This window comes from Pimephales promelas, chromosome 11 (genome assembly GCF_988280905.1).
Source record: "Pimephales promelas chromosome 11, fPimPro1.hap1.1, whole genome shotgun sequence".
Lineage (NCBI taxonomy): Eukaryota > Metazoa > Chordata > Actinopteri > Cypriniformes > Leuciscidae > Pimephales > Pimephales promelas.
Window position 1 is genome coordinate 6374351 of NC_142779.1, and position 17402 is coordinate 6391752.

At 35.8% G+C, this 17402-nt stretch overlaps 2 protein-coding genes across 6 annotated transcripts in view; one reads left to right on the plus strand and one right to left on the minus strand.

Annotated features, from left to right (window-relative positions):
* Positions 1–4313, minus strand: part of ninl (ninein-like) — a 32681-nt gene extending 28368 nt beyond the window's left edge. For 2 of the 4 annotated variants that reach the window (XM_039672390.2, XM_089116824.1), the window contains exons 1-4: positions 3853–4312; positions 2270–2481; positions 2097–2193; positions 402–595 (exon numbers count right to left, since the gene is read on the minus strand). In XM_039672390.2, the coding sequence (XP_039528324.2) occupies positions 402–595; positions 2097–2193; positions 2270–2452 (474 nt within the window). In that variant the 5' untranslated portion in view covers positions 2453–2481; positions 3853–4312. Of the gene's footprint in view, positions 1–401; positions 596–2096; positions 2194–2269; positions 2482–3852 lie in introns of all 4 variants that reach the window. The other 2 variants (XM_089116825.1, XM_039672392.2) reach the window with 2 other exon arrangements.
* A 1344-nt stretch (positions 4314–5657) lies between these two features.
* aifm2 (AIF family member 2, ferroptosis suppressor) lies at positions 5658–16499 on the plus strand. 2 transcript variants are annotated; one of them, XM_039672580.2, is made up of 9 exons: positions 5658–6022; positions 9030–9213; positions 9299–9414; positions 9500–9619; positions 9720–9812; positions 10402–10510; positions 12919–13071; positions 14403–14603; positions 14766–16499. In XM_039672580.2, exons 2-9 carry the CDS (start codon positions 9039–9041, stop codon positions 14918–14920), a joined length of 1122 nt encoding a protein of 373 aa, XP_039528514.2. In that variant the 5' UTR covers positions 5658–6022; positions 9030–9038; the 3' UTR covers positions 14921–16499. The 2 variants fall into 2 exon arrangements, with proteins under 2 accessions (XP_039528514.2, XP_039528513.2); XM_039672579.2 differs by having other exon boundaries at positions 5895–6022; positions 9027–9213.
* The last annotated feature ends 903 nt before the right edge of the window (positions 16500–17402 follow it).

Here is a 17402-nt window from a genome sequence, read left to right on the forward strand (position 1 = left end):
AACACTAAAGTCTGGTAAAGGTGGGGGCTGCACTTGCACATTCCACACCGCCACACTTCCTGTCTGTGAAAAGCAGGTCAGCCCAGATCCATTCACTAGAATCATTATCAAACTAATTCAGGTATTTCAACTGACTAACAATACGCCAGTGTCGATCCTTTAGAAATCATTCTAATTGTTGCTCACACATTTCTTATTATTATCAATGCTGAAAAAAGTTGTGCTGCTTAATATTTATGGGAAAACCATGATATTTTTTTACAGGATTCTATTATGAATAAAGAGTTCAATAGAACAGCATATATTTGAAATAAAAGTATTTTGTAAAATTACAAATAATGTTACTGATGATCAGTAAAAAAAATGATCCCAAACGGTAATGTAGGCATTATTAATTTTACCTCAACACTCTCCAGTGAGGTAGAGCGTCTGAGCTTGGCTCTCCTTACACCGTTTATTTCCACTTTGTCAGTCCCAAACACTGGCGAATCTTCTGAGTCTGCTGTGAGCTCCAAGTCAGTCTTGTCTGGCCGTGATCGCCGCCCGTACCGCTTGGTTCCTTTCACATATTTAGGCTTCACCTCCTCTGGGACTGCTAGAAGAATAGGAAATGATGCTTAGTTTAGAGCAACAGATAATCAAAGTATGTCAGAGGCAGTCAAAATTAAGAAACAAAATAGTGGTAGAAGTAATAGTAGGTCATCTCACATCATTTGTTCATCAATGTCAAAAACTTTTACTCATTAAATGAAAAATATGCTTGAAAGGAAATGAGAACCTAAAAGAAACCTCTCCAACATCTGTTTCTCATCACAGCTTTCAGGTTTTACCGTTTTCAAAGATAATTTTAGCATTGAGCTCTGAGATTTCACAACATACATTATTGTACCAGTCTCCCTAATGCATCTATTAAAAAAAAAAATGTTATTCTGGCTTTGGCTTAAAGAAGACCTGCACAAAAAGTTGCAGCATCTGTATAACATATTATTATGCCTCCAGTGAAAGGGGCCATAGCAATCAAATGCCAGGTACCTCAAGGTATGATGTGGTATTATTGTGAATGCCAATAATAATTTTGTCTTAAAAACAATGTATTTAAACCAAAAAAAATTAAAGTTGATTAAGTAAAAATATTAATCAGCAAAAATGTTTTTAACATGTTTCTTGAGCAGCAAACCAGCATACTATGATGATTTCTGAAGGATCATGTGACACTGAAAATTGCTGAAAATTCAGCTTTGCATCACAGGAATAAATTAAATTTTAAAATACATTTAAAAAGAAAGCAGTTACTTTAAATTGTAATATTAATTCACAATATTATTATTATTTTTTACTGTCGTTTTGGTCAAATAAATGCAGCCTTGGTGAACATAAGAAAATATCAAAAACTGTGTAACTAACCATAAATATACCCTGCTATTCATTAACAAATAAAAATGAGCATTTAGACTAGGGATGCACCGATATGAAAATTTTGGCCGATACGATAACCAATAATTCTTTATATTTGATAACCGATATATCGGCCGATAAATTTAAATCCAAATTTGTATCTAATTTTGAAAGCCTGATTCCAAAAACAAAAGTCTCACAATTAAATCCATGTCCCAAGAGCATTATAATGATGTTCTCATTATAGTGTTGTATAGCCGATATGACAGATTTGAGCTGCACATGTTGTACCGAACCATATTTTCATTTTTTGAAGAGATTTCAATCATATTTCAAGAAATTCAAAAACATAAACAGTGCTCAACAAGTGTCTCAGCTGAAGGGAATAATACATTATTTATCGGCTTTAATATATCGGCCACATTTTCTTACCAGGCCGATAACGATAACATTAAAAATGAACATATATCGGCCGAAACCGATATGCTGGCCGGTATATCGTGCATCCCTAATTTAAACAAAAAACACAATGCTTCAGTTCCTCTGGGTCCAGATATTATATCAACTACACATCATGTACCATTAATAAACATTGAGTACACAAGGTCCTGACTGACTAATACAGAAAATCATGAAGATTAACAGGCCTAAAAGCTTTGATAACCATGGAGGTATATAAAGGTCACTTTCCACTAGAGTACCTGGCTCAAGATAGCTGCTCTCCTCCTCTGAAGTACTGAAGTCCAAAGACCTTGACAGCACAGCCACAAAGCCCTCTTTGAACTCCTCAAAATGTACCTGTAAAAAGAGATTATTTTAACATAATACAGCATTAGGATTAGAGACACTGGGAGGATCGTGGGGAACTTTTTACCCTGGCATAATTTTGTGGTCCTAGCAGAGTGTCCAGCAGCAAGGGGAGATGAGCATCTAAGCTCAGCTTGTGGCATAAGGCAGTAAGCTCCTCTTTGTCGAGGTAACCTGTCCCGGTGGTGTCACAGCTGTCAAACTCTGCCTTCAACTGGGCCACATAGCGGTTCTGCTCCTCCTCATCCATCCCACCACATACTGCACCGCCAGCAAAGTCTGGGACATGAATGTAGAAAAATTAAATGAAATTAAATGAAAAATGTCAAATTCTGTAATCATTTACTCACCCTCATGTTGTTCCAAACCTGTAAGACTTCCGTTCATCTTCGAACCACAAATGAAGATCTTTTTTAACAAATCTATGAGCTTTCTGTCCCTCCATTGACAGTCTGCCCAACTACAACTTTAACGCTTCAAAAAGTTGGAGGGACAGAAATGGAGGGACAAAAAGCTCTTAGATTTGATAAACAAATTTCTTCATTTGTGGTTCGAAGATGAACGGAAGTCTTACAGGTTTGGAACAACATGAGGGTGAGTAAAAGATTACCTTTAAAAGTGATAAACAAGGCTAGTGATCAATTCCTCATTACTGCAGCCTGATGTATGAGCACCACTCTCTATCTTACATAGAAAGTGTAATTGATTGAATTGATGAACTTTATTGATCTGACAATCTTATCTAGGCAATCGAGTTGATGATGCATGCTAATTTAGGCACAAAGAAATATATTCTGCACAAATATAATCTTCCAAAAGCTTGGATACAGTAAGATTTGACCATTTGTTTATTTTTTAAGTGGAGTAATGGCTGCATAAAATTCAGCTTTGCCATCACAGGAATAACAGGAGAAACTATGCTATACGGTGATATTTTGAAAGTTTACATTTTGTAGAACATTTCTGAAGCCTAATTTACCATATAAACAACCCATAGGCTAGGCTTTATACTTTAAACCATTTTGTTGTTTCTTCTGTTATCCTGTTGGTCTGATTGTTTAAGGTGTTTAAGCCACTGTTCACTCCACACACAGTAAAAAAACACTTTAGTATTTATCAGTAGTCTCAAGTGATTTCAGATAATAGTGGAGGCCAGAGACAAGTATCGTTTAGACTTAAAATATCTCATGCTTAAAAAAACTACTTTAACACATTGAATATAGCACTGACTGACTGAATGGAAACCCCCTCAGAATCATAAACACTCCGAAAGTCAAATCAAGATAGGGTAACGTTATTTAGATTCTATTTCCAAGTAACCTTTTTACACAAACATAATTAAATCAGTTTTTTAAACAGACAATTTGTTTTAACGTACTACACTGGAGAATTTTAACCCTGAAGCCTGCTGCAGGTATCCCACAATGCAGCACGCGGGTTGGTATACATTCACCATGGGAACGAGCCAACGAGGACAAGACTAATGTAAAACAAAAGGAAAGTATTCTCGTTTACAGTAGCCGCCTAACTTACTACTTTCCATAGTAAATATTCATTTTCAAAGTCCTCGTGACTCGTTATAGACGCGCAGGCCATCACTTAATAAAAAAATACGTTAATGTGACATCGGTGAAATTCAAACCATCTTACCGTTGTAACCTCACACCGACTCCGTTCCCGTAAAAATCACTTTATGTCCAGCATCAGTCACAGTTGCGTCTTAAAACATGTGCTCATAAAGTGAACGACCAAAGACGAAAAGAGGCTTTTCTCTTTGAAATAGACATAAGTAACGCATCCAAGAAAAGTGTCCCGGCCGGGTAGAAGCACGCTGTCGCCGGACAGACACCCGCGCTCATCCGCCGGAGAGCAGCAGCGCTAGTGCGGGGAGGTACCGTACTCCTGCGCCTTCAGAGATGCTCCTTTCTGCAGCCCCTGCTGGTCAGGCGGTGGACTCCAATGGGACGAGAGATCATGCATGCATACACGACCCCCAAATGAATCCCCAGAGACTAAAGGCCCGTTCACCTCAAGAACAATAACTGTATTAGTGAGCACACCAACGATAACGGTCTGTTTATTATAAGCTGCAGATTTGTCGTCTGTCGCTTTAAATGCTTGAGCTCTTTAAAGCAGGGTGGATTCTGACTGGCTGTTAATGTTTTTATTATTTATTTATTTATTAATTTATCGTTCATCAACTGGATAACATCGTTCTGAAAGTGATTTTATCTTAATAGTTTTGGTGCGAACTTTTCTATTTTTATAATGATTTTTGGATTTTTTTTTTTGTATCGTTATAGTTATATCAAATAAGCCCCATATTAGACTTTCTCTGGTTATATCGTCCATTGCTGTGTTGGCATTGCATTCTGATATTTGCATTACATTGTGTCTACTACTGTAAAAATAAATAAAGTTTAGCACTTTGTTTTTTAATAGTTGCTTTAAGCGGGTAGATTAATTTATCAAATGCACGTTTACATAAAAAAATAAACCATTGTTTACATAATTCTAATCTTCACGGGTCTTTTATACTAGGATTTTGAGGGTCCACGGCACGCACACACGGCTTTATTAGAGCGCCACCCGTCGGCAGAAACATGGAACAATGTTGCTCCAAACCTGTGTGAGTTTCTTTCTTCTGTTGAAAACAAATTAAGATATTTAGAAGAATGTTAAGCAGGAAAAAAAGAAACATGCAGATTTGGCACATCTTGAGGGTGAGTAAATTATAAACAAAAATTTTTTTTTTAAATACTTAAACTTTTTATTATACTGTTCCAAACAAAACTTTTGTTCAGTGCAACACAAAGGACAGCCTCAGTCACTTGGCCCTTCACTTGGTCAAAAATGCGCTAAAATGAATGGCGACTGAGAGGTTGTCATCTGCTTTTGTATTTTACAAAAAAGGTTTGCAACAACATAGTAATAACTCGTAATGACAGACTATTGATGACAATAGTTTATATTTAACATCACCTGCTGTTGTAAGTGCTAGTGCTCCAAGAAATCTTGCAAAGATATATTTTAATCATTTAACGGTTATACTTAAACACATTAGGATTTATTTTCAGGCATAATATCCCTATTATTATTATTAATTATTAATGTAGCCTACGTCTTGGACAAGAAAGTCACACGTCACCGTTGTTCATTTTAGTGGCAGTGGGCCAAAGGTGACTCGTGATGGTTTGTTTAATTTTTGCTTTCAAATGTGTAGAAAAATGGGCTAAATAAAATTTCCTTTAAACGTAGGCAACGTTTTAATATGGTTGGATGTAATGCAAAGTATACTTTAATCCCACAGCCTTCAATCAAGTTTTTTGGCCCTTCGAAATCGAAGTAAAAAGTTTAGGCAAAGAAAAATCCGTGCTTCTTATCATCGTGACTCAGCTAGACAGACTGGTGACCTTTCACTCGTAGCCTATATGAAGTGTTTTGAGTCATCCGTGAGTAAAAGTGACAATGATAGCATTCCGATAACACTTCGGTTAAAACATGATCTGCTATCTGTTTTAAATGTTGTCAGAATGTAACGGACCCACGCAACAAAAAAAAAGCTTCAGCCATCATCAACTGTACAATACGTGCAACATATAGGCCTACGCAAAAACAGACACTCCCATAACACGATAACCACATAGACGGATAACCATTGGCTATGATACAACGCAATCAGAAAAAAACCCGCCCACCGCATTGCTACAAGCGCTACCATTGGATACAATACAGCTGTATAAGTAGGAATAGTTGAAGACGTTTCCGTGTGAAAGAAGAGAATACAGAGCCTTCACAAACCTCCACACATCAAATACCGGTAAGAATTGCAAGTTCTGCTTACAAAAGATATTTACGTTGCATGCAAAGATTTGTTTTTTATTTTTCTTTTATAGCGCTTAGTCGCAGGCAAAGCTTATTATACGAATATATCGATGTTCCGGACCACTTTGCATTATCAGTTATTTCTTAATGATAGCATGTGGAACCATTACAATGCATTTTGGTTAAGTTTTAAAACAGGTAAATCTCATATAAAATGGAAAGCATCTGCACATACCTGAATTTAAGTCGTTTGAGCTTTTGAGAATGTAAACTACTGATGATGGGTAATATAGCCTAATTGAACAAATAACGTTGAAAATATGTCTTTGAAACCTTTTCAGAAAATCAACTGAAAATTATTTAACAAAATATGTCATATAAATATATTCACAAATAATATAAACATATATTATGTAATGTAAAAATTCACAAAGTCTGCTCTCAATCCTCCTATAACTGTGATTTCAAATCCTTCAGTATCATTATGTGAAGGTTTCTCAAGGTTTTTCTGTGAGAAGATCACTTCTCTCAGATCCCAGTTGCAATCATCTGCTAATGTCCTGCCTGAACTGGACTGTTCTTCACCCATTTGGAGTGTCTTTGAACCTGTTTCTCTTCTATCTCTCAGAGAAATTGTTGTCCATTTGAAACCTTCCTTCTGCTCTCTTGATGTTCTTTCTCCTCGTATCTTGAAACAAACTTTTGATTCGGTTGGTACATGTTTGGTGTCTCTGATGAATAAATTCTTGAGCACAGGGACTATCCCTGATACACTAAAACAAGCGACCGTTACACCTCTCCTCAAGAAACCTTCACTCGATGTTAGGGATTTCAATAATTTTCGACCTATTTCGACCCTTCCTTTTATTACAAAAGTACTGGAGAAAACGGTATTCAATCAACTCCAATCTCATCTTAGCACAAATCAAATTCTTGAAACTTTCCAGTCTGGTTTTAAGCCTCTGCACAGCACAGAGTCTGCTCTTTTAAGGGTTTCTAATGATATTCTGTTAGCAACTGATGCTGGTGACTCTGTGATCCTAATACTGCTAGACTTAACCTCGGCCTTTGATACAGTTGATCATAAAACTTTGCTGTCCCGACTGGAGTCCTCTGTGGGCATCCAGGGAACTGTCCTCAGCTGGTTTAGATCTTATCTAACAAATAGAACTTTCTCCGTCGAACTGGGTAATTATTCTTCCTCACCAGCCATACTCTCCTGTGGAGTGCCGCAGGGGTCTATCCTCGCACCCATTCTTTTTTCCATTTATTTGCTTCCTCTTGGCTCCATTTTCAGAAAGCATGGTGTATTATTTCACTGCTATGCAGATGATACACAAATGTATTTCCCTCTGAAATGCAACAAAGAGACTGCTCTAAAATCTCTTTTTGCATGCCTAGAGGAAGTAAAAATGTGGTTTTCTCAAAAAATTTTGTTCCTGAATGAATCCAAGACCGAGGTTATAGTCTTTGGCCCCCATGACAACTATGATAGCAGCAACATTGATCTGAACTATCTTGATCCAAAGTCATCTTGCATCAAGAACCTTGGCGTTCTCTGGGATCCAAACCTCAAATTTGAAAAACAAATCAATACGGTGATTAGTGCTTGCTTTTTTCAGTTACGCCTTCTCTCTAAAATTAAATCTTCCCTTTCTGAGAAAACACTAGAGATTGCCATCCATGCGCTCATTACATCACGGTTGGATTATTGCAATTCTCTCTACTTTGGCATACCCAAACACTTTATTGCTCGTCTCCAACTAGCTCAGAATGCTGCTGCAAAGTTCCTCAAAAGAAAACGCAAATTTGATCATGTTTCACCTATCTTAAAATCTCTACACTGGCTACCTGTGCATTTTAGAATCGAGTATAAAATTCGTTTATTTGTTTTTAAATCTGTAAATAACTTTGCACCAAGCTATCTGTCTGAGCTACTCTGCCCACACAACCCCACACGATCCCTGAGGTCTGGTGATCAGAGTCTACTGTCTGTCCCCCGATCACGGCTAAAGAACAGAGGGGACAGAGCCTTCGCTGTTGCTGGCCCTAGGCTCTGGAACAGCCTTCCAGTTTATATCAGAGCTTCTCAATCTTTAACTGTTTTTAAATCCTCTCTTAAAACATATTTTTTTTCTTTAGCTTTTAGCTCATTGTGAGTTTTTGTTATGAATGTTTGGTTTGTCCTTGTATTTTCTGTCTTTTCTTTTTTCTCTTCATCATGTGTATTGTTCAGCACTTTGGTCAGCCTTGTTTGCTGTTTTTAAATGTGCTATATAAATAAACACAAACTTGAAACAAATATATCTAACAAAACATACACAAAAATTCAACTGTTACACACACAAGCAGACTTTCTAACAACAGTGTACACTGTACAAATTTATATGACATTTTATTAAATAATATAAATATATATGTTATATATAAATAAACAAATAGATATATGTATATCAACAAATAAAAACAGAACATACACAAAAACTCCACTATATATATATATATATATATATATATATATATATATATATATATAAGCAGACTTTTTAACAGCAGTTTACACTCTCACACACACAGAGATATGTATGTATGTATATATATATATATATATATATATATATATATATATGACTGTGTGTGTGTGTGTGTGTGTGTGTGCACTGCTGTTCAAAAGTTTAAGGTCTGTAAGATTTTTTTCTAAGAAACTAGCACTATTTATTAAGCGATGATGCATGAAATTGGTCAAAGGTGACTGTAACAAAATGTATAATGCGGTACAACTGTTTTGAACATTGATAATAAGAAATATTATCCTGAGGAGCAGATCACAATATTTCGAATGATTTCTGAATAATCATGTGACACTGAAGACTTAAAAAAAAAACTTTTAAGGGAAGTGTGTAGTGTACATATACTGAAAATATATATTATTACTCCAGAAGAATCAAACAGAATTTATTTTAATTTGAAACATTATCATAGTTTTTTTCTCTCCTCAGTAGTAAAGCATCATGGGTGGGCAGGTGTCCATTGACGAGACTGTTCATGTGGTGATTGTCGGTGGTGGTTTTGGTGGCATTGCCGCTGCTCAACACCTTAAGAGTCATGGGGTGCCCTTCATGCTTATTGACATCCTGGATGCGTTTCATCACAACATTGCAGCGCTGCGTGCCTCAGTTCAACCTGGTATGCAAAAGTCAAGATGCAAGAAAACAAACATCAAGATTAATAAAATAAATAAAAAATAATAAAAAATTGTGTCTTATTGTAGGTTTTGCGAAGCAGACTTTCATACCATACAAAGAGACATTTGGAGTGAATTTCCTCCAAGGCCGCGTCAAACGTATAGACACCGAAACGCAGATAGTTGTGCTTGACAATGGAAAGGTAAGTGATATTGCAATGTTACAGCAGGCGAAAACAAATTATGAGAAAATATCTTTATACAGTATGTGTCCATATAAATCCACAGGAAGTACGGTATTCACACCTCATTCTATGCACTGGAACCAGCGGAGATTTCCCAGGCAAACATAATTCGGTGGACTCCTACCAATCAGCCATTCAGAAGTATGAGGACTTTGGCAAATTGGTGAGTTTTCATAGTGGGCATGTTTATATATGTGATAATCTTAAATGGCATTACAGACTAAATTTTGAAAACTTTTATTCATTTTCTTCCAATTTTACAGATCCAGTCAGCAAACTCAGTTGTTGTAGTTGGTGGCGGAACCACCGGTGTTGAAATGGCTGCTGAGATCAGGACAGAATTTCCTGACAAGAAAGTAGAGCTTTGACTTCTCACCCAAACATACTTTGCAATCTTAATCTGAAGCACGAGCTTAAAGTGCCCCTATTATGCTATTTTAAAGTTTCCTGCATTTTTTTGGAGGTCTCCTACAATAGGCTTGCATGCATCCAAGGTCAAAAACACTTTAATTTTCTCATAATGTAGTTTGCACATCGCCTCATTTCTCAAAAAGTCTAAAAACTGTTTGTTTAAAGATTCAGTTTCTCTAAACCCCTCATGAGAGCCTACTCTGCTCTGATTGGTAAGATGTCCCAGTCTAATGTGATTGGTCTATAGCAGTTAAAACATGTGACGGAAACAAAGCGCCATTACCATATCTGAATTTCAGCTCTGGAACTTCCTCACGCTTGATGCACCAAACTCCTCCAGTCTGACGACTCGTTTCAGCAATTGATTCTTTTAGGAGACAACTTTATTTGTCGTGCACTTTGATCTTTAAAACTCTGCAGGCCTTTAACAGCTATATTACACACTGCAGGAAAGCTTCTATTCAAAAAAGCATGATTTGGGCACTTTAAACTGGTTTTGTGCTATAATGATAACCGTTACCATATTTCATCTAGGTGATTCTGATTCACTCTCGTGAGGAGGTGGCTGATCCTGAACTATTGCCTAGTGTGAAACAACAGGCCAAGCAGGTGCTGCTGGAAAAAGGGGTGGAGCTGTTGCTAGGTAATTATCTCACATGACATGGTTGCTTAGCATCTGCCTGATGTGGGCAATCACATGTCTATTTTTCTTCTGAATGAAATGCAGTGCAAAATATGAATTGAGAGACCCAGTGCTGATACAGATATTGATGTGATTTGACTTTAATAAAATGCTTGGTAACACTTTAGTTTAGGGTCCAATTCTAACTATTAACTAGTTGCTTATTAAGCATGCATATTACTAGGGTATTGTTTATTAGTACTTGTAAAGGACTTATTAATGTATCATTCTGCATGACCATATCCTACCCAATACCTAAACTTAACAACTAGCTTACTTACTATAATAATATGGAGTTTATTGAGGCAAAAGTCGTAGGTGATTGTTAGTTAATGGTGAGAATTGGACTCTAATCTGAGGTGTGTCCAAATGTTTTTTTTCTTAAAGGGATACTTCAGGATTTAGCATTAAGCTTTGTATTAGCAGAAAACCTGTAGTATTTACAAATTACCATGCTTTCCATACTCATATGCCCCTGATACGAGAGATTTATGTATTTTTTTGTCTGGAAAAAAATCCTCAGATGACGCAAAAATCGTCATTTTGCGTCATCTGAGGATTTTTTTGGCCAGAGGCTAAAGACTACAGTCAGTAGTAGGGGGTGTCCCACACGTTCTCAACCTGCCCATAGAGGGTGGGATCTCATTAACAGAATGGACACATAGTGTCAGCCATCTTTTTTTGGAAGCTAAGCTAGTAGGCTCTTGTGTTCTGTGGAGAAAGCTGAGTAGTAACTTTAGGGGTTACCATCCTCTTTTCCACGGACATGTCCGGCCGTCGATGTCCGGATTCAGCTTTTGCTTTCTGCAGTTGCCATTCATTGTTTAAATGCACAGCTTTTGTTTCAATCGAACTGAATTCATTCTGATTGGTGAATCTGAATGTAGTGTTTACATGAACGCGATTGGTTTTCTCAGTCTGGAAAGCTCCAAATTCAAAAATAATTTCACATTTCTTCTACATAAATGATCCATTTTAAATACACATTCATCTTTCCAGAGGTGAAGTATCCCTTTAACATTTATTTGCATGTAATGTCAGAGATTTTTCTACTTCAGTATTAAAATATTACTGTAATAATATCGTTATGGGGTTTTTTCTTAGGAAAAGCTTTAAGATAATAGACAGGTAAGATTATAAAATAATTTCAACTCAAATTAATATTTCATGTCCACCTATTAATTTATTTCACAAGGAGCCATGGAATAAGGCTAGACCTGGGGTGTTTATTGTATATTGTCTGGGTTTCTGTGTCTTTATTCGCCCTTAAATTAAAGGGATAGTTCACCTGAAGATGAAAATTCTGTCATAATTTACTCACCCTCAAGTTGTTCCAAACCTGTACGAGTTTCTTTCTTCTGCTGAACACAAAAGAAGATATTTTGAAGGATATGGGTAACCAAAAAATTGACTTCCATTAGTATGGATGGAGGAAAGAAATACTATGGAAGTCAAAGGAGCCCATTAAATGTTAGGTTACGGACTTTCTTCAAAATATATTCCTTTGTGTTCAGCAGAAGAAAGAAACTCATGGAACAACTTGTGAGTGAGTAAATGATGACCTAATTTTCATTTTCGGACGAACAAAGCCTTTAAGGCTGTCTTACATCAGAATATACCATGGCATTAAATGTTGCATGTATTGCAAAACATTTATATCTTTTTCAGTATTTTTGTCCTGTTTCCCAATACAAATATCTAACCATCTTTAAATCAAGATACATTTACTTGAGGTGCAAATGTTAAATGTCTTGAAAAATGTAACAAAACGAAGTGAGTTTATAATATCAATCAATGAGTTATCAACTTCCTTTTTTTTCTGAGACCTTTGACAGATATTTGATCTTGTTTTAATCATAAACACTTTTTTGATCAATTTCATAGAAAACAAGACTTGTTGTTTTTACTTTTATTTTATGTTACTTTGTATCTCCAGTAAATGCATCTTGATTTAAGGATCGTTAGACATTTGCACTGGAAAAAAAACAAAAATACTGAGGAAGAACATCACTCTTTTGCAGTGTGATCAGAAGGTACAGTAAAAGTTATTTCCATAGTTTAGTGGGATTTTTTTATTTATTAAAAAGTAAGGGTATCTGTTGAAAGTGTAATTTCCCAACTTTAAAATGTTATTAATGCAACTCATTTTGTTTCTCCCTAGACATTTATATTTAGAGATATATGTATTGTGTTACATTCAATTTTTCAATTTAATCTTTAAGTTTTCTTTACTTGATCTCAAAAGGTCTTAAATTGTGATAATGACAGGTTTACTGTACATTATCCCTTACACGTGTTGTCTTTTCAGGAAAAGGAAATTATTTTTTTTTACTGTTTTTTTCTCTATTTCCATCTGTACCTGAATGCAGGGCAAAAAGTTTCTAACCTTGATGAGCTGGAATTTAATGTGTGTCGGAGAGGCATGGTGGTCAAGACCAATAAGAACGAGCAGGTCACCGCCGATCTCGTCATCTGCTGCACAGGAAGTAAGATCAACTCTGAAGCATACAGGTCCAGTCTAAGTAAGTGCTTTTTACATGTAATAAATGGGCTAATAGTTGCTTTTGTTGAGATAATGTACTGTATGTTTTTATTTCGCAGACAAATTTCTTAAGAGAAAGTATTTTAAAGAAATTCCTCTAGGGTCCATAAAATATTCTTGTATTAAATGTATGCAAATTAACTGCACATTTCTACAGGTGACATTTAAACATGATTTGAAACATAATGTATTCGGATGTTTTTCGAATACCCCATATTTTGTGTGCATGATGGGTAATTCATACAGAAAGTTAATGCATTATTAAAATCTATACTTATATTACATGTGAATATGAATTCTGCACCCTCAAATCTTTCCAACTGATTTATAACCCTGGTTAGGATTGGATTGCATACTTGTGCAGTTCCTAAGTGTAGAAAATTTTTTATGTATGATATGCAAAATTTCACTCAATTCTTTGTTGACTTTTAGTAACATGCTGTCATATAGATTAAGAATTAAATTCAGCAGTTTTATTTGCAACATGGCTGTTTTATTTAATTCATATAAACGTACGTCTTAATTGAAACATGTCTTGATGAATTACGTGACTCTGGGAGTGTCTATTTTTTAGTGCCAAAAACTACAAATAAAGCATACAGTATAATAACATATCACAATTGTGCATTAATGGGTGTTTAGTAAACTTGCGTAGGCCATCTGCTAGAAGCTTGTTATTGTCGATAAAGTTCTAAATATGGATATTTGTCTTACACAAACACATTGCTTCGCTTCGAGTCATGTGGAGTTCGATTTATGATGGTTTTTCGATTTCAAATTCTGGCCTCCCATTCACTGCCATTTTAAAGCTTGTATTACCCAGGACATTTTTTAATATAACTCCGATTGTATTTGTCTGAAAGAAAAATGTAATTTACAGCTAGGATGGCTTGAGGGTGAGTAAATCATGGGGTAATTTACATTTTTGGGTGAATTATCCCTTAAATGGCAGTTTTGCTCGCAATTCTCAAAACTTCCACAAGATGGGGCCATTTACATTTTAATTCGATGTAACAAAACCAATACCCGATTATTGACTTGTATGTTTACGCAAAAGTCACGTTGCAATATCGGTAAAACCAATTATCTGGTCGAAATGGATTTATTTTATTAAAAACTAATGCTTTTCAAACCCTGGTTAGGATTGCGTACTTGTGCAGTTGCTAACTGTAGAAAATGTGATGCAAAATGTTATATCAATCAATTCTTTGTTGACTTTTAGTTACATGCCGATGCCGTCATATAACCTAATTTAATTGGCTGATTTTTCATCATCCCGCTCTCTGTTTATGTTTTGTGTTCTTATTTCAGCCGCATCTCTGACAGAGGCTGGTGCTCTGAAGGTGAACAAGCACTTGCAAGTAGAAGGCTTTAACAACGTATATGGTGTGGGTGACTGTGCCAATGTCAATGAACCCAAGTTGGCGTATCATGCTGGACTTCATGCTGGAGTAGCTGCCACCAATATCATCAACAGTCTGTCAGGAAAACCTCTAACCTCATACCACACAGGTAACAACCATAAGCCAAACGATTTTGCTTTAGATGTCTTTTGTGAGCTCACTTTTAAAAAGTTAATCTCTTAACAGTTCTTTTACAATGCATACAATTCAGACTGCTTTCTCAATGAGTTGTTTATTAGTATTTTTCAATTTATGTATATTTCCCATTCAGGAAATGTAACTATGCTGATAGCTATGGGTAAGGATGATGGAGTGGGCCAGTTTAATGGCTATAAACTACCTCGCTTTCTGGTCACTAAGGGTAAGAGCCAAGGTTTGCTGCTGTGGAAGAGCTGGAGGGAAATGGGGCAAAAAGCTCCTAATTAACACCAGGCTAACAGTGTACACTAATGTGTGTCAACATGCTTCCATTTATCACTGTTAAAAATAAACTAGACCAGTAGAAGGATGCTTTATATTGTAATAATAACTAAGTTAATATATACTTATACAGTACTTGTATAGCATCATATAGTGTTTGTAATACTTTTAAGAACAATCAAAATCATTGTTTTATACATTTATACATTTGTTAAAGAAATAAATCATTACATTCACAATTCAGTTTGCCATTGTCTCTCTTCAATGACAGCAGTTATCATCCTGCATTTAGCATGAGTCTGATGAACTGCTCCACTAGAGGGCAATGAAACAATATGAATCAAATCATTGTATCCTGGTCAACACAACAAGATGCTGAGTCACTGAATAGATTTTTTTTTCTTTGGTATTCTTTCATTTAAAGCTCATTTCAAAAACAGTCCAAATCTGCAAAACTCGGTTTTCTTTAAATTATTCATGCGCAGCACAGTTAATGCCTTTGCTAATGTGGTTTGAGTGATTCACACAGTGAAGTAAATCAAATTAGCCAAAAACATTTTTAAAGAAATTGTTAAACTTGTCAACTCAGGGTTGTGAAAGTGCAGCTAGCAGCACCTAAATGAATTACTTTCTGTTTGATTCAACGACTCGCTACATCATTGTCACATGACCTCACCATGTCATCGTGTGTTTGCATGGTGACTGGGAAGGCTGCTGGCATTTGGTGTTCATGAAACTCTTGAATTATAATCCTGAACCCAAGGTATTGTGTTTTTTATGTCAGGTTACACATCTTTGCACGTTGGCCTTGGATACAAGTGGTCTTTAAATGGCAATACTGCCATAAATTCCAACTTTGTGAAGTCGCGACCCGCAGTTTGTGTTGAGTCTGGGTCACACAGGCACTGATTCAATTCTGTTGTTTAGAGGCTGTAGTTTTGTGGCATTCAGCCACTATCCTGTGGGATGTTGCCCTACTCATCAACTTTTAGCCACTGTTCATCTTTGTTAATGCAGTTTATGTTTGTCATCGGTTGTCCATGTTCAGTTTTTCGCCTGTAGTCCAGGCACCAACATTACACAGTAATGATGTTTTAAATTGTTTTAGCATGTTTTTTTTTTTTGTTTTTTTTTAAAAAGGTTAGTTTATCCAAAAATAAAAATTCTTTTACATTCCAAACCCAAAAGACTTGCGTACATCTTCGAAACAGATATTTTTGTCCCCCACTGAAAGTCCATTCACCCAAAACTTAAAGTTCATAAATACTTTGTGAAAGCAATTCATTAGAATCGAGCAGTATAATCCAAGTCTTTTGGAGAGACACAATCACTTTATACTATTAACAGATTTTAAAGGCTTTTAATAACTTGAAAACCTTGATGTTTCCATCTTTTATCTTTTGTTTAGACAAAAAGTATTAGTACTATGAAGTGCTATGGTTTTAAAGTTGTATTGGTGGTTATTTTCTTTGAGGCTTTTTATGAGAGTTATGATATCATTCAATTGATGGTGGCTTCAATGTATCTGCACTAAGCTACACTGTATAAATGAATAATTAAAATAAAGACTTAATTGTTAAATTGAGGCAGGAGCTTGTTTCAATATCTAACAAGTATTCACATAAATGGTCTGACACCACAATCTCCCTCCCTGATGATATTTTTGTTTTTGTAATACAACTTTGCACTGATGTGACTCATTAAAAATGTATATGCAAGAGAGCCAATTGAATGCATATATTGGTGTGGTGGGACTGGAATTATTGCAGTTATATGGCTCAAAAAAACATTGCAAAATGGCATTTATGTCTTGTCTCTGGTCAGTCAAAAAGCATTGATATTAGGAGACAGACAATTGACTTATTTTACTGTGAAGGGAGACGGGTATAAATGCATTCATCAATCCTCATCAAATAAATCTGATGTTTGAATAAGCCGAGTCAGATCGTCCACTGCGTTCCCTCTTGCTCTGTCTTTATTTTATTCATTCCCAGCCAGAATTAGTCTGGCAGACTCTATCTACAAGAATCGAATTGTCAAAACAAGTTCCTCAGTAAAAAAAAAAAAGCCTGCTTTTTTTTTTTTCGAAATTTAGCGACGTGACTTAAAGAAGTCGTTATGATTTTTATGACATCGTTCTGACCTCTCTCTCTCCAGAACACATGTTCTCATCTTGTGGCTAAAGTTACAGTGAACAACACATCGCATAACCTCGAACATCCTGGGTTTCCCCCAGACAAACATCTATGCCCTCCCCTCACCAATTCAATTAGCTCTAAAAATGAATTATAATCAGCTAATTTACAACGCTGTATTAATCATTACCTTCACTTTTCTCTCTACACTAATATTTTCAGTTGTCCATTAAATTAAACGTTTCCCATGGTATGTCAGGGAGCTAGAAATGAATGGCCTTATTGTGCTCAGTTAAATAGCTATATGTTGTTTTACACAATGTACATCACTATAGTCTAGTTTACATTTGGAA

Bases quoted from the DNA above. Each gene is read 5' to 3' on its own strand.
- aifm2 (XM_039672580.2), top strand. From the start codon at position 9,039: ATGGGTGGGCAGGTGTCCATTGACGAGACTGTTCATGTGGTGATTGTC. The intron at 9,813-10,401 runs GTAGAGCTTTGA...TATTTCATCTAG, and splicing joins CAGAATTTCCTGACAAGAAA to GTGATTCTGATTCACTCTCG. The intron at 10,511-12,918 runs GTAATTATCTCA...ACCTGAATGCAG, and splicing joins AGGGGTGGAGCTGTTGCTAG to GGCAAAAAGTTTCTAACCTT.